We start from the raw sequence: 23,465 nt of genomic DNA, 5'->3' as shown, positions 1-23,465 counted from the left end.
GTAAATGCCGTTGGTTAGCATATTTTCTTTCTCCACCACTCATTCCGTAGTGTACCTACAAAAATGTACCCAAGTATTTCACTCAAAGAATGATTTGTAAAGAGGTACTGACTTAAAAAATTTTTAGGTATATCTACACCAGCTGGTAGTATTGATCCGTCTATAGCAGAGGTTATAAGTTGAGAGTCATAGAGGCAAAATTTTGGCTTGTAGAGGGGTCTTGGAAATTGATATCAAATAGAAGATAGCATAGTAACATCCAGTTCTTTGTCTTTTGAAAAATCGGAAGTTCTGGCAACACTAGGCCCACTCTGACTATTGGCAAGAGTTATCTGGAGCAAAGTTAGTAGCTTCCAATTTGTGCAACAGCATAGTGATATGAGTTTTAGGTAAAGATTTTGATGGTTGCATATTTTTTATAGCTTTTAAACGTATAAAAGCATTTAGTAAAACAAACATTCAAACATTTATAACAGGCAAAATTATATTTGAACATTTTTTATGTAGCTCCTTTATAAACTACGAGTTCTGTAACATGTATGACTGTGCATAGTAAACATGGTCAAAAGAGTTATGTTGTGGCTATATCATGTAGTACTTCCCCTTGACTTTCCTGTTAAATAATTTTTTATCTAATTATTATTTCAATTGTGTGTGTATGTTATTTAATCATCAAGAAAGTTATGTGTTTAATAAAATTCTCTCAATTTCTTTTGTCTTAATTTTCACAGTTTTACTGCTAACATAGAAAAGAGCATGATTGTAAGCTAATTGTTATTGTATGATATTTAGTGTTGTCTAATAGAAAACAGTTTTAGTCTTCTTGCTTGTTATTTAATTTTTAATTACTTATTATGGGCTTTTGATGTGACAGTTTGTCAAACCCTGGTTTTGATGGATTCATAATATGTTTGATTTTAGAATTTAAAGAACTAGTGCTTATATCTAAAAATAATTAATAACTGAATATATACAATTTAGTTGATTTAATAAGGAAAATATAGGCCTTTCAGAAATTCATATAAAATATTTTATATGGCTTCAGAAATTCATATAAAATAATTTTGATTACCCAGAAGTATATTTTATTTACTTAAAAATTTTAACATTAAACTAAATGAAAATAAATATTGCAGCGCACTCAGTTTTTGTTTGGTTTCTTTAATTTAAAACATTTTTTTATAACAAACAGAATTTGTTAAAAATGTTTATAAGAATTCAGACAAACTAAAAATTAACCAAAAATTTTTCCCAGGGAATTAAAGACCTACAATATGTTAAGTACTTTATATTCAAATAGATTTAATTTCGACAAATATTTACCTTTTCACTGTAATATCTAATATATTGATTAAAGTTGGAAAGTCATCTCATTCACCCATTAAACATAATAGTAAATATTTAATAAGTAGGCAATAAAAGATTATCTCAGAATTAGGTTTAATGTTCCCATAATTCTTCACTTTTCAGCTTTAATCAAATGAAATAAGGATGTCAAACAAAATACCCTGCTACCTTTTCATAAAACATCTATTTTACTAAACGAAAGACTTGAACTTTTGAAAGCATCTTTGAGCACAAAATAAGTACAAAGTTCTTTTAAGAGTGTGATAAAAGTAATAATCAGATTGAGCTCAAGAAGCTAGTTATAGGATTTCACAAATAATAAAGCCCAGAATCCTTACTGCTTTTTGCTTTTGCCTGTATGCAACACTATGTTTGGGATCAGTGCGGCAAAGGAAATGGAGAAGTTGGCATTTTAAATTATCCTATTAGAAGATATGTTGAAGATTTGTCCAAGACATAAAGACAACACTAATCCATCAGGTTACCTAATGAAAATGGTGTTCATTGCAGTTATGAATCCATAAATGTTGGTAATAGCCCTCAGTTAGGAGGCCGTGTAGAATTCTTGAAGAAAAACACCTGGAAGAGTATTATTTGCTTGGCAGAGAAGTTTCAAAATCAACTGAGGATGAAATAGTCAAAGTGAAAAAAATGAATATTTTAAAACACAAGATATGGAAACTGGAAGTTTGGGACTGACAGTAACAAGATATAAAGGCTTAACATTAAGTTCAATATTAAAAAATCCTGATATGTTGTCTAATTCACAGAGAAGCTCTTATATATTAAAATTTGCCTATTGTTCTGAATTCCACAATAAATGATATCATAAAACTGGTAAGTGTTATGAAATCCAAGCTGCTACTTCTTTTCAGTTTTAAGTGAAGAAATGTGATTAGCTATTTCATTATTAAAGTGTGTTGATAGTCCAAAGGATGATTTATAAACTAACAGGAAAACTCAAATTATTCTATATGAATGAGTCTTACTTTGCAGATTTGTTGAAGAATAGTTATTCAGAAATTGATATCCTTAACTGACATTTTGAGCACTTGAATTAATTGCAGTGATCATGTGGAAAATATATTAATGTGTATTGACAAACTTTATGGATTGAGAGTAAAATTTCAGCTTTGGGAGAGTGAAGTTAAAATAGTTTTAGAAGTGATGTTTAATTGATGTTATTTGAATCCTAAAGAAGAATTAATAATACTGCAATGCCAATTGTGTGCCTGAGACAGAGCTTTAGCATTGTATTGAAATACTTGATATAAAAAAATTCATTTGTATTCAAAACTTATTTACATCATCAGAAGGAATTAACATATTTCTCAATAGAAGAAAAGGAGAAGCTATTTATTAGATTTAAAGAATTTTAGCACCCTTGAATTTAAAGAGATTGAATTGTTGGAATGCTGGTTAATCATGAAAAAGTTTTCAGTGTATTGGAGCAAAGCAATTTGCTACCACTTGTGCTAATAAAGCTTCTTTGTGTTGGTTGCCATACAGAATATTAAGAAACTGTTGTTAAAAGGTCTTAATCAGGAGTTGTGTGTAGCTTTTTAAAGCATAAAACCTAGTATACAGAAATTATGTTCATCTAAACAATTTAAAGTTTCTTATTTAAAGTTTCAAATTTTTAATTTTATAAAGAAGTTATAAAAGTTTTACAGAATTTTATTTTCACATTCTCTGTTGCCCTTACCATTGAGCCTTAAAAATATATTTACTTTTGGAATGTACCCTGAACTTGAAAATATTGTCAAGACCTTCATTTATAGATGAAGTGGGCAATCGAGAATCATCATGTATTTGAAGAAAATCAACATATTAAGCTCACTAAATTGAATAGCTGATCCTTGATGAAAAGCAATTTCTAAATAAAAAAGAACTTAAAGTTTCTATAAATACTATCAATGACTTCAGCAGAAAATATATTAATAAAATAACTGAAAATGTTTGGAAAAGGAAAATTGGAGGATAGGAAAGGAATTAAAACACAATTTCCTACGTAAAATACTCAAAAAATTATTGTGGCAGAACAAATATGGCTGAAAACTAAATTGATATTTGTTGAATGAACTAAACAACTGATGTGTCCTAGGAAGCCTGCTTGATCTTTCCTGGCTTACAGGACTTCCAGAGGAGTTCTGCTGATGGACTCAGTGTGCTGGGGGCGCTAAACCTTGAGATCACAGCTGTGGAGGTCTGTGAATAGAGAAATTGCCTCCTAAAGCTTCAGTAGAAAATTTATAGTCTCTTGGGCCCCTGTTTGCAGCTTTCTGAGGGACACTAAGAGCTGATGACTGCTGATGGTAAATAGTTATACAAGTCAAGTAACATAACAGTCCATCTAAGGAATTCAGATTAAGTGGAAAGAACAGTAGAACTCTCAGAATAGAAAACTCCTATAATTTTTACAAAAGAAAGAAATAGTAAGCACATTTAGGGAGGCTCAACTAGAGAACAAAGAAACTGTCTAGAACTAACAATCAAGATATTAACATTATAAAAATTCAGTAGACAAAGAGGACTATCACAGTTCAGGGTGAAATTAGCATCTTGCAAATCAAGTGGAAGAAGATCTTAAAATACAGAACAAAATTAAAGATGTGGTAGTTAGGAAGGAAAAAATAGAGAATAGAAGAAATTCAGGCAAGAAATTCACTAGCATGTGAATAAATGCTGTAGAAGGAAAAAAGGAATAGATATGGCAAATAATAAGCTAATAATAGGAGTATATTAATTTGCTACAGCTGCCATAATTAAGTACCACAAACTGGATGAGTTAAGAAGTTTATTGTCTCACAGTTCTGGAGTTGTTGGCAGAGTTCGTTCTTCCTAAGGGCTGTAAGAGAAGGATCTCTTTCAGTCCTCTCTGTGTCTTGTACATGATTATCTTCTCCATGTATTTTTCTGCATCGTCTTCTCTTTTGTACATGTCTCTCTATCCAAATTTCCCCCTTTTTATAAGGACACCATTTATTTTGATTAGAGACCACTCTGATTACTTCATTTAAATTTGATTACCTCTGTAAAGACTCCATCTCCAAATAAAGTCACATTCTAAGGTATTGAGGGTTAGAAACCCCAACATATCTTTTTTTGGGGGAGGGATATAATTCAGCTGATAGCAAGGAGAAATTTTTCTGAACTTAAGATAAGACTTGGAACCAAGGACTCAAAAGAGTTTACACTTAGGATCTTTAAAATGTAAAAGTCCTTGAAAGTCATTCAAGCTCTCAGATGGGAAAAGATCACTTACAATTGAAAAAACTATCAGAAAAACAATGGACTTTTTACTTGCAACATTAGAAGGAAAAGAACAGACAGTAAGAGAATATCTACAAACTACTGAGAGACTGTTACATTCGGCCAACACATCATTCTCCCATTTAAAAAAGTAAATTTTTGCATACATAGGGGGTTATTAGAGTTTATCATCTACATATTTTACCTGAAGAAAATAATCAGAAAAAGTCTGCTAAGTAAACAATTGAGTCAGAAGAGATATTCACAATAGGGTAAGATGAAAGGAAGAGGAAACTCTAATAAGCAATATATACATTTATATATATATTTAAATGTATACATACATTTATATTAAAATGGATGGTGAAATTTATAACATAAATGCATAGAAAATAGTAAAGATTCTTGAAATAAAACAGCAATACTAAAAACCTACTGGCTGTAACAAAAACCACATCAGCGTAAAACAGTAGTTAGAAGGGTGGAGAAGTGAAAGCATGCTAAGAGTTTTGCCTTGCTGGGTAGAGGGACGGTACAAATGTAGGGTCTTGATGGGGGAGGGATTTAATTTTATTGTTTTGCTGAGATAGTATCCTAATAAGATGGAAAAATGTGAAATTTTAATGATTGATAATGGGAAGAAAGTATGAATGATAATTTCACTCAGAAAAAATTGAAAAAGAGTAAGAAGAAACTGAAGAAAGTAATGTAAATACTAATCAAAGTAAGATGAAAGGGAAAACTCAAGTTTTTACACTAACTGTAAATGAAATGAATTTCCCTATTGAAAGGCAGACATGTTCAAATTGGGCTAGTCAAAACAAAAAACAGAAAAATAAACAACAAAAATGCCAGGCATATGTTGTTTAAATAAAGACAGTCTTTTTAAAAGTGGCAGATAGTGGTAGATAGATAGGCAAGATGATTCCAGGAAAGCCCAGAGCTCATCAAAATACATTATTTATTTCAAAGAGGAATTTAAGATCCCTTAATCTTATAACGTGAAGCATTATGAAATGATAGAAGACTTGATTTTAGAAAAAGAAGTGTCAAAGTTGTATTGAACAACATAATAGCTAAATGTATAAATTAAAAAAATCCTATATTATTCAACAACTTGGATCCCTTCCGAGAATAACCTTTATCTGATCAATGATTAAAATCCTATGTTTGAGAATTTCCCTACTGTAAATTATTCTGCACCTTTAATTTTCTCTATGGTTTTTATCTGTCCCAAGGCTAAATAAATTTGACAAAGATTTAGGTTTGTAAACAAGTTTATTTTCAAATTCTTTGCCTGGAAGCATCTAGACAACTTTATATTTAAAAAAGTGTATTTACAACTAAAAATTAGACATTTCAAATTAAAATGACTTTAACGTAGGTGGCTGCAGGGAAGAGTTATCGAAGTTTGTTTTGGCAGTATGAATGAATTACTTATGAAATTCTAAGATATTATAGTTGTTTTTATAAAATTGTGTGTTATTTGAAGAAACTTCAATTTTCTGGCAGTTTTGCAAGTGATCTATGCTACATACAACAAAAACTTGTTTTCCAGCTTTATAAAATATATTTTAGATTAACTACAGACCACATATGTATATATACTTTGAGACCAACTTTTGACTCTCTCGTCAAGGGTTTTCATTTGTGGCAAATATAAACTTATTAATGACTACTAACATTTGTAAAAATGCTTTATAGTGAATAAAGTATATATATATATTACATATTTTATCTTATTATGTATAATATAAATAGTATCACCAAGACTTGGGTTATCAGTTCTGATTCAGCGAATCATAGATCTTACCCAACACCAAACTGCTAATGATTCAAAAACTGCAGGCAAGCACCAAGTACACATGGAATATTCTATTTTTTTTGGAGGAAACTGTTAAAACACAAATTCCAAAATGTCCTTTTCTACTGCATTAGGACATCTTATGGTTTTGGAGTAACAATAGTTTGAGCAATGTATGCAAAAAAATTGCACAAAGGAAGTTGTTTTGGTTTTGGTTCTTCTGTTCAATTCTCATAATTACATAGCTTACCTGACTATCAGATAGGAACTCTTCGATATGTTTCTGTTATTAATGCCATTGATAGGTTTGCAAGGCTACCACCTAGTTTGAGGTCATTAGCATGTTTAAGGGACCCTTGATTGAGGTCATTCATTCCCAACCCCCAGTAGGGAGAGTGAGTTACTGGTCTGCTGTTAATCTTTTCCTTCTCAGTGTGTGAGAGTGGTGGAGTTTGTTCTATGTGGAAATTTTTGCTAAAGTAATCTTTAAATTTTTTCTTCTAAAATTTATCAATATTCTCAGTTTTGGGGGTTTATGCTTGGGAAAATGAGCAACTAAAATAGATACTTGTTAGATATCATTTAATTTCTTAAGAGTTTTTATTGCTAAATATCAAAAGGGATAACCGGCTATCCCTAAGTCATAAATAGTTGTTTTGATTATTTCATATTAACATTATGTTTCATCATAAGAATCTGCAGGTATATATTCAAAACTGCTGCCCCTTGACTAGAAATATGAAATAAAATGAAGGTTGGGGTTTTTGAAGACTTTTATTAAGAGCTAAGGCTACTTCAATTTAGTAAAGTCATATGAGGATATAGATCCATTTTACCATTAATAAAAAGTAAGTTATGATTCTCTTATTCATTGTGTTTCCTATAACCATTCTTGAAGTTTGATTTACATCGAGGAGAGCCCTCAAAGCAAGTAACAGATTGAAAATATATCATCTAGGAAACTCTTACTTTTAGAGAAACTTGTTCATTTGTTGGTCCAAGAGCATAAAAAAACAAGAAAACCTTAATATAGAAAAGCTGTTGTGTGTCTCAAAATTCCTTTTCAGTAGACTTGTGAACAAATCTAACAGTTTTCTGAGTTTACTTAGATCTTAGGACAGATGATAAAATTAAAGATGTCAAAAATTTATAGCAATTTATACACTCACAGATTCTCATCATTAATGAGATAAAGATTATTCTTTGAAAGGATCAAAGTCATAGAATAATAGGATTTGCTTTTCTGGCTGATAGACTTTATTGTTTTTTAATAATTTTTTAATTTTTTAATTACATTTGACATACCGTATTATATTAGTTTCAGGTGTACAACATAGTGATTAGACATTTGTATAAGTGAAGAAGTGATTACCCCCCAAAATCTGGTACTCATCTGACACCATACATAGTTATTACAATATTATTGACTGTATTCCTTATGCTACTTTACATCCTCATGACTTTTGTAACTACCAATTTGTACTTCTTAATTCCTTCAACTCCTCCCTCCCCCAGCCTTCTTTTACCTGGCAACCATCAGTTTGTCCTCTGCGTCTATGGATTTTTCTGTTATATTTGTTCAATTATTTTGTTTTTTAGATTCCACACATAAGTGAAGTCATATGTCATTTTTTTTCTGTCTGACTTGCTCCACTCAGCATGGTACCCTCTAGGTCCATTCATGTTGTTGCAGATGTCAAGATTTCATTCTTTTTTATGGCTGCGTAATATTTCATTGTGTATATGTACTACCTCTTCCTTATCCATCCCTCCTTTGGTGGATACTCAGGTTTCCTCCATATTTTATCTATTTTAAATAATGCTGAAGTACACATGTCCCTTTGAAATAATATTTTGGGTTTCTTCGAATAAATCCCCAAAGTGGGATTGCTTCTTTGTCTCTTGTTATAGCCTTTGTTTTAATGTCTGTTTTGTCTGGTATAAGTATTGTTCCAGATTTTTTTTTTTTATTTCCATTTTTGTGAAATATCTTTTTTATCCTTTTACTTTCAGTCTGTGTGTGTCTTTCATTCGGAAGTGAGTGTCTTGTAGGCAACATATATAAGGGTCTTGTTTTTCTTAACCATTCAGCCACCCTATGTCTTTTGATTGGTTCATTTAATCCATTTACATTTAAAGTAATTGTTGATAGATATGTAATTACTGCCATTTTATTATTTGTATTTTTGATCTTTTTCTTCTTAAAGAAGTCCCTTTAACATTTCTTGTAATATTGGTTTGGTGATGATTGACTCAGACTTTGTTGTTAAATCACAGAAACTTTATTTAGTGCGAAACAAAAATCGTTAAGTCCATCAGAATAATAGGATTTTGAAACTGTTGGAACCTTAGCACTCAGTTAAACGGGCTCACTTATTTTGAAAAGAATACTAAATGTGTAGTTACTAGATCTAGCATATTTTATCAGTTTCTTTTTCTTTTGTGATTCTAGCTCTTATATTTTATTTGAGCCTAAGTGCCATAACTGACTAAATATGTATGTTTGGTTCTTCAGCAATATTGACAGGTCTATCTTTGAGTTTTCTTTCAAAGATTGTACTGTATTTATTCACAAAGTAATTGATTTTTAGATTTTACAACTAGACCCTTTTAAAGATGAATGAAAAAAGATTGGAAACCTCACAGCAGCGGAAACTTCCTGAATGGATGTCTGTAGAGAATAAAAGATGTGCTGTAGAAGAAAGAAAGGTATGCAGTTCATCAGTTATTCCTTCAGATGGAAAATTTTATGTAAATTTGACTGCAAAATGAGGCAATCCTCACTTTTAAATTTCAAGTCATTAAGTTAGAGTAGCTGTTGTGTGAATCAATCAAAATCTAGTCGTTGAATGGGTGAATGGGATTACATTTTAATTGGGTTTACAAAGTGAGAATTCTTACTCTGTACTTTCCCCTTTTATCTATTTTGGTGGTGACCTTATTATTTTGTTGCAATTTAGGTTATAATTAGGCAGTATTTACCTTGCTGAATTTTTATGGTTGAGTGAGTTTAGGTCTTCATAGATTTAAGATCTACCAGTCTTCAGCATTTTAAGGCAACATTATTACATCTAGAATACTAATATAATTCCAGAAAAAATTAATAAAATAAATGTTTTTATGAAAATAGCGTTAATTGCAAATAAACTTGTTAGAAAAATAATTTTTCAATGGATGGCTTTACTTTTATTATGTTGCCCTTCTGACTTCAATAGTCTATAAAGTATTAGGTGATAAAATTTAGAACTATAATTTGAATGCTTCAATGGACTTTGTTATTTTAATCAGCACTTATTATTTAATGTGAACTTTACTTGTACCTTTTTGGAATTTTATTTAACTCCAGGCACCTATTCAGAAGAGTGTTTTTGAAGATGACCTCCCTTTCTTAGAATTCACTGGATCCATTGTGTACAGTTATGAACCTAGTGATTGTTCTTTCTTATCAGAAGATATTAGGTAAGAGATTTGAATTTCCTAGTTTCATTTGAATTTAGAACCTTAGGAGATAACTATTTTGGTAATATTTGTAAATAAAGTGAGTTTTACAGATGAGGTATGTTTAATAGATAATTATTTCTACATGTATAATATCACTGATAAGTTTTAATTCTTTTTAAGTAAAAACTTAAAATCACAGAATTAAATTTATAATATATCAGTTTGTTCATTCGTAAGCCTTTCTATTACTTTAGCTAATTTTTTTACTTTTAATACTTAAGGTGTTATATAAAACTATTGAACACATGTGATTATTTTACCAGTTAGAAAATATGCAAGTATTATTCAAACTCTAAATGCCCCTTTATATTTCATTAAAAATACCAACATAGTAATATTGAATAATGATTGTGATTGGCTCTATTGCATTTATTTAGCAACAGTTATGGCAAATGATCATTAAAATAACATTAGACATGACTTCATATTTTAAAGAATTGTTTTGTTAAATTAGGATTCTGCAATAATGCAATCTGAGGCTCTTGAAACATTTTACAAGAAGTAATAAGGAATTCATACAGATCTTTGAAGTTGTTACATCTTTTTTTTTTACTATTATACATTGGGTTAAAAGAAGCAGATCTTTTTGAAGTTGTTACATCTTTTTTTTTTACTATTATACATTGGGTTAAAAGAAGCTATTTATTAACAGTCTTCTGGTGGTAGATATATTCTAGAAATTGCATTCATGTGTCATCATTCCACTAGTTATCTGGTCATTTTTGGGTCTCATTGTATTTAGAACTAAATTTGTCTCAGAGAACGTAAAATCTGTTATTTATCATTATATATTAACTCCACCATTTTACCCTTGACAGTGGTAGTATATCATATCTGAGGGCAATAAACAAAAGTGATTTGGAGAATGTAGTTTGGATCAGTTGTATATGTTTTATAAAAGGCAGGCAGGTTTTTTTCCCACCTCCTCTGGCCTTTAAAAGATTTTTGCTATCACAAATTTTCAACAATTTGATTATGATGTGCCTTTTGTGTAGTGTGGTTCATGTTTACTCTGCTTGGGGTTCATTGAGCTTTCTGGATCTGTGGGTTTATAGTTTCATCAAATTTGAAAATTTTCTTCAAATATTTTTTTCTCTTATCCTGTTACTCTTCACCTCCTGGTACTCTATATACACACAAGTTATATTGCTTGATACTGTGTCATTGGTCCTAAGGCTCTCTTTCAGTCCTTTTTTTGTTTTTCTTTCATCCTTTTTTCCTCCCCGTGCTTCAATTTGAATAGTTTCTTTTGTTATGTCTACAGGTTCACTTATTTTTTCTTCTTTAGTGTCTGATCTGCTGTTATCCTATCCCATGAATTTTTAATTTTATAATATTTTTCACCCCTAGAAGTTCTATTTGTTTCTTTTTAAAAAATATCTTTCATTTTGGCTCTCATCATATTCATGTTTTCTTTTAAATCTTTAAACATATTCAGCATATTTACAATAGCTCTTTTAATGCCCTTGTCTGTTAAGTCCTTTATTCTAGTTATTTTTTCCATTAAATGATTTTTATCCTGGTTATGGATCTGATTTTCCTGTTTTTTTTTTTTTCTTATGGCTGGCAGTTTTTGATTGGACATTGTGATTTTACCTTGTCGAATGTTAGATTTTGTTGACTTCCTTCAAAGAAAGAAGTTTTGCTCTGTCGGGCAGCTTTACATTTTGCGGCTTATTTTTAAGCTTTATCAAGGCAGGTTTCTACAGCAGCCTTTACTCTGGGGATAATTTAGCCCTGTAATAAGGTGTGACCCTTCTTGAGTCTTTGCTGACTGCCCCAGATGATCAACAAGTATCTCTATTCCAACTTTTCAGACCTTTAATGCCTCTTACCTCTATGTAAGCCCTAGGAATTGTTCAGTTTACAGTTCCCTGGTCATTTTTTGTCCAGCCTCACAGTTTCAGTCTGTGCTTGCATGTCCTTACCTGCCTAGCTCCCTCCTCTCCAGAACTCCACCCAAAACGTCCAGCGGCCTCAACTGTTCTGGCTCTGAACCCTATCTCCCCAACTCAGTGCTCTGCTTTGGATTCTCCTCCCTGTCCTGTTGTCTGGAAAGTGTTCCAGGCAGAGAGCTGGGGCAACAGCAGGACTCACCTTTGTTTCTCTTCACTCAGAAAGCATAGTCCTGTACTGCCTATTGTCCAGTGTCTGAAAACTTTATATATTTTGTCCAATTTTCTATTTATTCATGGAGGAAAGGTATGTCTGATCACTGTTATTCCATCTTGTCCAAAAGCAGAAATAGAGCTAAAATTTTTTTTTAAATACATTTTTAATTTAAAAGAATTGAGAAATAGGCAAATATAAGCAGTAATAGATAATACAACAAATGCTTATATTTCTCCCACCTCGCTTTATCAAATCTTAATATTTATTTTCTTCAAATCTTTATTAAGAAATGAAACAATAAAATCTAGCTGAAGCCCCATGTATGCCCTTTCTGATTTTCCCTTCTGCAGCCCTCTGTGATAACTTCTATCATGAGTTCAGTGTTTAGCATTCCCTCACATGTTTTACTATGCCATAATTTGCTCATTCTTTTGTTGATGGAAATATAATTTGTTTTCATTTTCTCCAGTAGAAACAGTATTGTAATGAATATTCTTAAACATTTCTGTCTGGTCGTGCACATATAAGAGTTTTATGTATTTGTGAGAAAAACTTGCCAGGTCATAGTGTTTATATATCTTTAGCTAGATATTGTCAAAGTTTTTCCAAGAGGATTTTACAATTTAAACATTCACCAGTATATGAGTGGTCCCACTAGCAGATGTCCTTCTTAGCACTTGATATGATAAGGCTTTAATTTTTGCCAAATGGATGTGAAATTGCATAGATTTAATATGCATTTCTCTGATTTCTAGTGAGATTTTATGTCTTCATATATTTATTTGCATTTATTGGCCATTTGAGTTTCCTTTTGGGAATCACCTGTTCATATTTCTCTCTCTTTCTCTCTATCTTTTTTTTTTTTTTTTTACTGGATTCTTTTTTCTTTTTCTTACTAACCTTTCAAGGAATTTTTACAATTTTGGGGGTATTCATTAGCAGTTATATGTATCACAGATATCTTTTACCATCTGCGGCCTGTCTTTTAACTTTTTGATTGATATCTTTGGTTATGCAGAAGTGAAAATTTTAGTGTAATTATTTTATATATTTTTTCCTCCGATAGCATGAGTTTATCTGATGGAGATGTGGTAGGATTTGACATGGAATGGCCGCCAGTGTACAGTAAAGGAAAGCTGAGCAGAGTTGCACTAATTCAGTTGTGTGTGTCAGAGAGCAAATGTTACTTGTTTCATATTTCCTCTATGCCAGGTTGGTATCTCTTTTCTTTGCTTCATTTTTATATGGTAGATAATTATATTATGTCAACTTTATCCCTAAAAAATTAAGCTCTGGAATTAGCTGGCACTTCTCTCATCGCCTTAACATTTAAGTAATTATGTTCTACCTGATTCATTCATATTCCTGTTTATTTAATTTTCACATCTCTATCAGACATTGATATTATTCCTGTTTTAGAGAATAGAGGACTGAAGTTTAAAGGGGCTAAACGACCACAAATATACTATTAGTGTTAGCAGAGGTAGCATTCAAACTAGTTGTTTTTCTTGTCATTTTTTAGTCAGTACTTTCTGCTTAAATAAGAAAAGAAACACTCAAGATAAATATGTCTCTGAATTTAAACTTAACATAAACATGAATTTAAATATAAATATAGAATGTATAATAAGTAGAAAATAAATCTCATACTTGATAGGACCTAAGGAAATAATAATAAAATGTTATAGTTTTTCCTCAGGGTTTAAAAATGTTGCTTGAAAATGAAGCAATTAAAAAGGTAGGTGTTGGAATTGAAGGGGATCAGTGGAAACTTCTACATGATTTTGACGTCAAATTGAAGAGTTTTGTGGAACTAACAGATGTTGCCAACGAAAAGGTAGCCATAATATCTGTATATATATTATTTTCATAAACAAGATAAATTTGTGTTTCATAGAATGTCCCTTCTATCTGAATGTTAGATTTTTTGAAAAAAGAATTTAAGCTGTGTGTTTTGTAATAAAAGAGGTCTCAAATGAGTGTTCCTTAACGAAAACCTTTAGTTCTAATCCACTGCCTTAGCAAATAGTTTTTTTAAACACCTCCCTCATATTAGTACTACTTCACTGTTTCATATATTTGCAAATTTAAATAACGTATTTTAAGTTTATCTCTTTAATCCATTTATATCAATACCCAATACCTTTTTTTTTTTTTTTTTAAGAGAGAGCATAATGCAGCTCTTGTGGTATGATGCTCTTAGTGGAAGTTTGACCATCAATTCCATCATCCATATTTCACATATTTTATTAATGTAGTTATTAGATTTTATTCTCACATATAGCCAAGTATTTATTTGGCTGAGAAGTAGAATGCCTACCAATCGATTCAACTTTTTTTTCCATTAACAATACTTTTACGTTCAATAATTTTAATAACTACATTGGAGAAATTCTAGAATTAAATTCTTACAAATGTGGACTGCAAATGAGATTTTTAATGACAAGAAATTTATTAAGGACTCTATGACTTATATTTTGGTGTAACATTTCCAACTTTGTGGCATGGTCATTTGGTGGTATTTAGGAATATCTGAAAATAGAAGGAAATAATTTTTGCTACGTCTATTGTTCATTACTTCTAGCTGAAATGTGCAGAGACCTGGAGCCTCAATGGTTTGGTTAAACATCTCTTCGGTAAACAGCTTCTGAAAGACAAGTCTGTCCGCTGTAGCAAGTGGAATGATTATCCACTCACTGAGGATCAGAAACTGTACGCAGCCACTGATGCTTATGTATGTACCAAAGATCTTTATACTATGATGTATTTTTTTAAACCTCTAATAAATTACTTTAGAAAAATTTTATTGTGGTAGTGGCACAAATTCAGCTAAAACATTTTAAATCAGTTTGGCCTTGTAAGTGCTTAGGAAGACATTCAGTGAAACTGTTAATTCTCAATATTATAAGTGCTTAGGAAGACATTCAGTGAAACTGTTAATTCTCAATATTATAAGTGCTTAGGAAGACATTCAGTGAAACTGTTAATTCTCAATATTAATGAACAAGTACCAATCAACAGATTTTTCAATGCTAGTTATTTTTATTGTCATGAAGCCAAAATAATGTCCAATTTGTATATAAAAAATATGACTTCTCTGAAAACATGAAAGGCTAATAAGCCCAGACTGAGCATGCACAAATGGTATTGATGATATGTTTGATTTAGAAGCAGCTTCAGAATAAAAATAATTACAAGACAGTTTCTATATTGAAACTGGTCCTATTTCTTATATTTATATTTAAAATGTGGTAAAAATTTAGAAAAATTGCCTCCAGATTTAGCCTTCCACTGCTGTCAGAGATATTTTCATATTTATACATTCGTACATAGTGAAATCTGGGCTTATCTTTATATGTAGCACTATTGGTTTTTTTAAATCAAAAAATATATTTTATGTCCCAGTGAATTTCTTTTTCCCTAATTCATACTTTTATGTGTAGATAAATATCTTATTGTTTCCCTTTATTTTTTGGCATCTGTTTTTAGAAATAGAAACTTTTTTTATTTATAAACAAAAACATTTGTCAGAAAATAGGATGGTAATTTTTATGTTCTGTTTTTAAAAATCATAAAACTTGTTGAGAACTAGCTTAAGCTTTATAACATTTTTATTCTTGCAAAATCAGTGTGACTTAATTGTTTATTCACTAATACCCACTTATAATATTGAATGTTAAAACATGGAAATTTAAACTTTTATTTTAAAACACTTATTTTTTCCATCCTTATAATTGGCGTGGTGAATAAATGAAGCCATTTAAATTGTTGTGTAACATAATAGGTTGAATTCAGTTTTTTGGGTGCTTTGGCAATCATTGTTTTGGATTTTTGTAAAGATGGGTCAGAGTTTTATTTTGGTGATCTTTAGTATGCTCTTTTCATTTTTCTGTTTTTCCATAGGCTGGTCTCATCATTTATCAAAAATTAGAAATTTTGGATGATGATATGCAGTTGTTTGCTATAAATAAAGGTATGTTATGATCTAATAAAAATAAAGGATAAAATTTGAATTGCTCTTTGGTCAAGTTTATCTCTAAAAAGACAATATTTACACATGTGCAAAGAAAGTATTTAGTATTTTTACAGGTTCTTGAACGTCTGAGCAGTGTTGACATTAGGTCAAGAAACATTTGGCCAAAGCTTAGGGTTTCAGGCTTGTGCGCTTGTGGCAAAGCAGGACTTACCACTTCTACTTTGTAGTGTTGCTGTTTATTAAACTTCTAGAATTGAGGCTTTGTGGCTTTGATAACATCAGTGATACAACCAGCTCTCTCCCAGTTTTACATCTTTGGAGATTTTACATCTTTGCTATAAATATTTAAAGTGTATAAGATGTTTTATAGTGCCCTGGTTTCAATTTCTAAGTTTTCTCTAAGGTAGGATAACTCCACTGCTTTTCTCCAAAAAGAGTAGCCACTTCATTCAACTTCAGGACCTTTTTCAGACATCTCTATAGGTCTGTGACAGCAGCAGACCTATGTAGAACAGTGGAATTGCGTAGGCTTTTGCGTTACATAGACCAATGGTGGAATCCCAGCCGTGTGACCCAGAATTTATCTATTTCCCTGTGTTTGGGTGGGTGATATGTTGGTGATAGCATATCTGTTACATAGAATAGTTGCAGGCACTAAAAGGGATACTATTCAAAGCACCTATGTTGATCTGTATGTAGTTGTTATTACTATTTTTGTAGCTTACTTTTAGAGATTTTAAATAATTCTGTTTTTTAAGATGTCAATTAGGTGATTTTGCAAAATAAACTTAAAATATAGCATGACCTTCTCATTTAAAAATTATATAATAGCCTTTATAGTTCTCATGAGAAGGGATCCATACTCTCTGTGGTAGACCCTCTTTTACATGCTAGGGTAGAAGAGTTTTTTATACTTTTCTTTCTCTCCCTGGAAAACCACTTTTGGTGAGTGCCCACTGAGTCTCTGTAGCCAAAGGTACTGTGGCTAGAAATCATCTTGATTAACTGAGGCAGATGATATGTTTTTGAAGTTGATCTAGAGAACAAGATATAAGAACTGATTTAACTCATAATAGAATTAAATTCAACAGAGGGGACTCACAATTTTCTGATTTTGTGGTTTGCAGAATTGCTTGTAGGTTGCACTTGTGATTTTGTCTTTGACGAAAATGCTTCAGAGGAATGTTTAAGATATTTCTCACTAAAGTAACATGTATTTATAAGTCAGTACTGGAAGTCCTGGTATCTGTGTACCTGTCACTGCAATACTGCATTCTTTGATCCTCACTTTTATTCTGTATTACATTATATGCATAAGTATATTATGATATCTGAAGTGAAGTGACTTGACTAGGATACCAGCGAATTGTAACTAAGATTGCCATTCCTTTTTTTTCTTCTCCCCTCTCGTCTTTTCTCCTTCTCTTCCTTCCTGTTATTAAGTCAGAGGTATCAACTTCACCTTTCTTGAATTTCTCCAATCTATACATAGATGATATTTTCAAATGGCCAGTTTTGGTTTGTGTTATAAGATTGTTTTTCTTTTCTTATTATTAAAGGATAAAAGTAGAATAGAACATCAGAACATCAAAGGAGTTTTGCACATTGTTTCTCATTGTTAAAATATTAGCTTATTCACAAGATGGTAGCTAATAAGTACTAAATGATATAGTAGCTAAGTGTGTATTTATTTATTTATTAAACGTTGTTGAGTGCTTTACAATAGTGAACAAGACAGGCGTGAATCTATTTCCTGAGAGGAAAACTTACAGTTTTGTGGGGGATATAGATGCACAGAAAAGTCAATTGCAGTGTGGGCAGATGAGTCTTTTGATGTGGGAAAACAAGGTGCTATGGTTAGCTCATAGGAGAGGCATCCAATGCATATTTGGAGATATTAGAGAATATTTTCTGGAGAAAGTGATTTGAAGCAAGACTTGAAAGAAGAGCAGGAGTTAGCTAGTTGAAGAGTAAAGAAAAAGTATCATAGGCACAGGAGATAATGGGTGCAAAGTTTCAGAGGTGAGAAATCATGGTGTCTATAGGAAATTGAAAATAGTTCAGTGTGATGAACTATCGAATATGACAGGGTGAAGAGTGAAGGAGAAGCAGACAAAGGAAAGCAGGTAAGTTATGTTAAGAAGTTTACATTTCCACCTAAGCCCAAGTGAGGGTTCTAAACACAGTTATTTTACAATAACTCAGGCTGTAGAGCCAGAAATGGATTATAGGAGGGCAAGGGTCATGTTGGGAAGACCTGTTAGGAGACTATGCCAGCAATCCAAGTGAGAGGTGATGGTGACCTGGCTCGGTTGGTTGTATTGAGGATAGAGGGAAGTGGATAGATTCAGACTACATTTAATAGAGCAGTAGAATCAACAGAATTTAATGTAATGATGAGAGCCATGTGTCAAAGATCATTTCTGTATTATTGGCATGAGCAACAGGGATGAAAAACATTGAAGAGGAAGAGCAAGATTTGGAGATGAGTCATACAGTTGATTTTAGCTAGGTGAAAAGAAAGGAAGCCTGTGAGATAGCAAAGTGGAGGTAACCGGTAGGCACTTAGAGGTACATCCTGTAACTCAGAGGATAGATTGAGTTAAAAATAAAGAATCAGGAGTTAGAGATAAAGAATTGGGGCTAAGAAACTTGAGGAACTCTTTAGTATTTGATGTTTGTATGGAGGAGGGGACACCAGAGGAACTGTCATGGGCATAGAAGGAGATTAGGAGGTGTGGTATGCAGAAGGCCAAGTTAAGAACACATTTTTAATCAAAAACAGACTCACAAATATAGTGGACAATATGGTGACAGACGGGGGCGGGGGATTGGGAGCTGGGAGAATGGGGTGAAGGGTTAAAGAATTACAAATTAATAGTTGATAGATGGTCACGGGGATGGGGAGTATGTCATAGGGAATGCAGTTAGCATTAATATATTGGCTAGGTGGAAACCCAGAGGAGAGAAAGAGCAATTAGGGGGATCATTTTATGAACTAGATAAATGTCTAACAATGTACTGTGTACTTGAAACTAATTAAAATAAATAAATTAATTTAGAAAAAGACTCCTTCAGGACCATATTTAACCTGGAAAAAAAAATTAAACCTATAATGAAATTCCATTTTTTACCTTTCAGATAAAAATATGATAAATCCTTTTAGGAAACAGGTTCGTACACTGATAAATAGTGTGCCTTGATAGGATCTCTCTATATCCAAGAAAAATGCACATAACCATTTGAACCAGCAAGTCCACCTCCAGGAAATTATCCTGTAGATACCTTCTAATGTACAAATTAATGTCTATATAGTGAATAAATATCAATTAATTGAGGATTGATTAAATAAATTAAGGTACTTCCATACCCTAGAATACTAAAAAAAACGAAAAAAGAAAGAAAGAAAATGTTTTAAGTCAGCAGATGTTTTCAACTATTTTAAATTCCGTTGAAGGTTTGAGAAACTGAAGACTTAGAATTAAGCGTTAGATTTGGCAACGTGGCAATCATTTGTAACTTTTAAGTATAGCGTTGGTGTACTGTGTGACAGAAGATTAATTTAAGGAGAGAGTGGTCATTTGGGGCGTGTGCTTTTAAAACAGAGAAGGGTCCATAGGCTTCAATACACTAAGGTGCTATTATAACCTTAGCAAGAGTGGAATGCTGGAATGATGTGGGTGTAAATCATATTAACATGAATGATGGACTAAGTTAGATCTAAGGAATGTGAGAATGCATGTGTAAACAACTTTTTTGGTTTGGAAGGGAATATTAATCTATTCAAATAATATATTTTTGGGGTGTTTATTATGAGTCAGGCACTGTTCCAGTTGCTGGGGAAAATTCACTGAACAAAACAGATCAAGCCCCTTCACTTCATTTGACCGAAGCAAAGTGAGAGGGAATGAGCTATGTGGATGTCTGAGGGAAGAATATAGCAGGCACAGGGGAAAGAAAGAGCAAAACCTCTGTGAGTGATTGCTTGCCTTGTTTGAGAACAGTGAGTATAACTGAAATGAGAGTAGTAGGAAATGAAGCTAGAAAAGTAGCTTGGGCCAGATAGTTTAGGGCCTTAGAGGCTGCGAATCTGACTTCATATTTTATTAATTAAAATAAATACAATGATGAGTGTTGGGAAACCCTTACAGGACTTGGAGCAGGAGAATAACATGATTAAATTTTTATTTTAAAAGGATTTTTTGGATGCTGTAGAGAGCAAGTGTTTAGGCAAGGAGGCTATTGTAATAGGCCAGGCAAGAGATAATAATTGTTTGGATTAGGCTGATAGCAGTAGAGGTGGTAAGTGGTAGATTCTGTATATATTTTGAAGGTATGTATTGTGAAGGATTTGCTGATGAATTCTCCCTAAGGGATGACATATATAGAGACTGAGAGAACAATCAAGATATTTTGGTTAGATCAACTGAGTAGATGGAAGGGTCACTTAGTAGAAAGATTATGGAAAGATCAAGTTTTGGTAAGAAAAATCTAGATTTCAGTTTTGGACATGCTAAATTTTAATGCTTATTAGTATCTAAGAAGATATCCTAGTTGGAAATGTGATTCTGTAGTTAGGAGAAAGGTTGACACCGGAGATGTAACTTCGGGAATCATCAGCATAAAGATGGTAACTGAAACAATGAAACTGGATGAGATAAAATAGGGAGTGAATGGAATAAAGAACAGAAGAGACCCAAGTAGTGACATCGAGGGCACGCCCGCATTCAGGAAGACGAGGAGACTGCAGCAAAGAGGACTGAGAGGGGATAGTAATAGTGGAGCAAGTATAAGAGATACGGTGTTCAGAAGCTAAGTGTAGAAAAAGTTTTAAGTAGAAGGAAGTTACCAATTATTTTAATACCTCAGAGAGTTTGAGAGAGATGAGAATTAACAGTTAGATGGTGTGGAAGCCATTGCTAGCCTTTCTAAAAACAACTGTGCTGTACTCGTGGAGGGGTGAAAGCTTATTTGGAATCAGTTTAGGAGAAAATGGGAGTAGAAAATGTGAGACAACTCTTCCAAGGAATTTTGCTATAAATGGGAATAATCATATGAATACATACTAATTAGCAGATTGGGTGTGGGAATATGAGATAGTTCTCTTCTTCTTGTTTTTATTTTTTTAGTGAAATAAGAAGTGAGTCGTTCTCGAATAAAGGGAAAGACAAGCTGATATTGGAGGCTGGAGAGAAAGAAAAAGGTTTCAAATAGTCATCTTGAGAGTGGGAAAGTGGGAAATATAGAATAATTAATAATCATTACGGAGGGTTCATTTGAGATCTGTGCCATGAATTTAAACAAAGTGAGGTGAATCATCATAGTTATTTTTTATTTTCAACTATATTCAACTGCTTGGGTCTAGGCATCAAGTAGATAGTAACAAAGCTGGATTTAATTAGAGTAGGGGTTTTGCCAGGTAAGTACCATGGAGGGAGGAGGGAGTAAAAGAGTTGAGTCCATACAAGCAAATGATTACTGTAATGTGGGTGAGCAAGGAAAGTAAGACATGGTGGAGAGTGGGAGTGGGAACGATAATGTATAAGGAAGAGGTGATAGAGTTAGTGGGTTTGGTTTTGAAATTGTGAAAGAATTGTCGTATTGGGAAAAGCATGTTTGAAAGAAAGCGTGCTGGTTTTCAGAGGATGGAATGCTTACAATTGAACTTTGGAAGTGGTGCCTTCATTGGCGATTATGAAGTCAAGGATATGACTATGGGAATGGGTAGCTGAGGTTAGCTGAGGAAAAGATTGTTGGAAATGGAGGACTCAAGGAACTGAAAAGGCCACACATCTAGGTGGAACATCTCTGAATGTTGAAGTCACTAGGAATAATCATGAGAGTAGTAGTGAAGGGAAAGATAGATAGTGAACCAGGAGCTAAAATCTTCAATGAATGAAAGCATGTGATCTTGAGATCATGAGATAACTGCAGCAATCAGGAATAGCAGGTGGTATAATCCTATGTTATATGCTTCTGAGGAGCTGGAGTTTTTGAAGGGCAAGAGGAATGGTAAGGAAGAGTAAGAAATTCTAAGCAGGGGAAGGAGTTGGGAAATGAGAACAGGTTTTGTGGTGTTGATTGGAGAATGATATACCAGACAGAATGAAGTTGAAAGTTTGGAAGATGATCACTGATTAGAAAGGCCTGCATTTTAATTTGGTGATGACTGATCATGAGGGCCGTGAAGAATGGGTAAGGTTATGTTTTATCAAACTATATTTGATATGTAGCAGTCCACATAATGTTATATTAATTTCTGTTTTTAAAATAGTGCAGATGGGTCCAAATTCTCATTTCTATCTTCTCCTTCTGTCTTGGTTGATAACTAACTACTGGGATGTAATATGTACAAATGCAGATCATTTTGAATTTATTCTAAAATTTAAATAGGAAAATTGAAAGGGAAGGTAAAGTGACTAAGGTGATTTGGAAATAGGATAAGTAAGTCTTTTTGTTGGAATTCACTTAAAGAAAGAAAATGAAAGTGTGAGCCCTGGTACCGTTTAAATAAATGACTAAATAAATATCTCTGCTTTGTAGTTTGCAAATTAATATTGATTATTTTTTTTCCAGAGGAAGAAATACTACCTAGTGATGTGCAGAAACAATTAACTTCAATCTCTGAGGAGATGATGGATCTGGCTAAACATCTTCCTGACACTTTCAGAAAACTGGAAAATCCACAGAGGTTAAATATCATCTTTTTTTTTTTTAATCAATTCTGTTTGTTCTTATAGCATTTTCCTATATTTGAGGAAATACTGTTCATTAAGGTAGACTCATGAATACATGCATACCAACTGATGTATAAATTTGAGAAATATCTTTCCATTTGTTAAATTACGCATCAAAAAGTTTAAGGCTTTTCTGTCTGCTTTGTAGGATGTTTTATGAAACAAAGGCAAAGTAAAATTCGTTAAGTCCATATGAAGAAAAATACTTAAAATTCAATGTTGTCTTTTTTGTGTTTACGGGCATCTTTCATTTAATTGTAGTTTAATCACTTGAAATCTACAAATAAAAGCAACCTTTATACTTAGTAGCTTCAGTTTTCTGGTTATTATCTGATTATTATATAAGAATTCTACCTAATCAGTAGACTATTAGAACAAGAGGCATTCATATTTTAAAGATCATTTATAGTTAATGCATTAGAAAACTCGAGATATTTGGATTAATAAACATTGGACTACTGGTGCTATGTAACTCTTTTTGGAGTCAGGCCTTGCCCCAGTCTTAATTGCTAAATGAATTCTTTGTTAAATCTGAAAGGATTGCTCTTGAACAGTGAATGATTACAGTGTGGTAATATAATTTTGAGGCAAATATACTTTGTGAATATGAAGCAGTTAGTTGAAATAGAATTCTGACTGACCAAATGAATGTAATGTATGCTTAGTTTTGGATATTTGTGATATATTTCGTTTGAGAGATTTCAAAGTATGATATAGAAATTCTGCTCTTTTTCAG

At 32.3% G+C, this 23,465-nt stretch overlaps 1 protein-coding gene across 1 annotated transcript in view; it reads left to right on the top strand.

The window, feature by feature from the left end:
- The window catches only part of WRN (WRN RecQ like helicase), a 110,932-nt gene that overhangs the window by 15,053 nt on the left and 72,414 nt on the right, over window positions 1-23,465 (top strand). The window contains 7 exon segments of the mRNA XM_039846431.1: window positions 8,995-9,112; window positions 9,750-9,862; window positions 13,083-13,228; window positions 13,705-13,853; window positions 14,601-14,750; window positions 15,920-15,989; window positions 22,569-22,683. Coding sequence (XP_039702365.1) covers window positions 9,020-9,112; window positions 9,750-9,862; window positions 13,083-13,228; window positions 13,705-13,853; window positions 14,601-14,750; window positions 15,920-15,989; window positions 22,569-22,683 — 836 coding nt within the window. The 5' untranslated portion in view covers window positions 8,995-9,019.

The sequence above is a fragment of the Pteropus medius genome, unplaced genomic scaffold, assembly GCF_902729225.1.
Source record: "Pteropus medius unplaced genomic scaffold, Ma_sr-lr_union100, whole genome shotgun sequence".
In the NCBI taxonomy this organism is placed as follows: domain Eukaryota; kingdom Metazoa; phylum Chordata; class Mammalia; order Chiroptera; family Pteropodidae; genus Pteropus; species Pteropus medius.
Note: the sequence above shows the minus strand (reverse complement) of the source record. Positions and strands in the feature narration are given on the sequence as shown.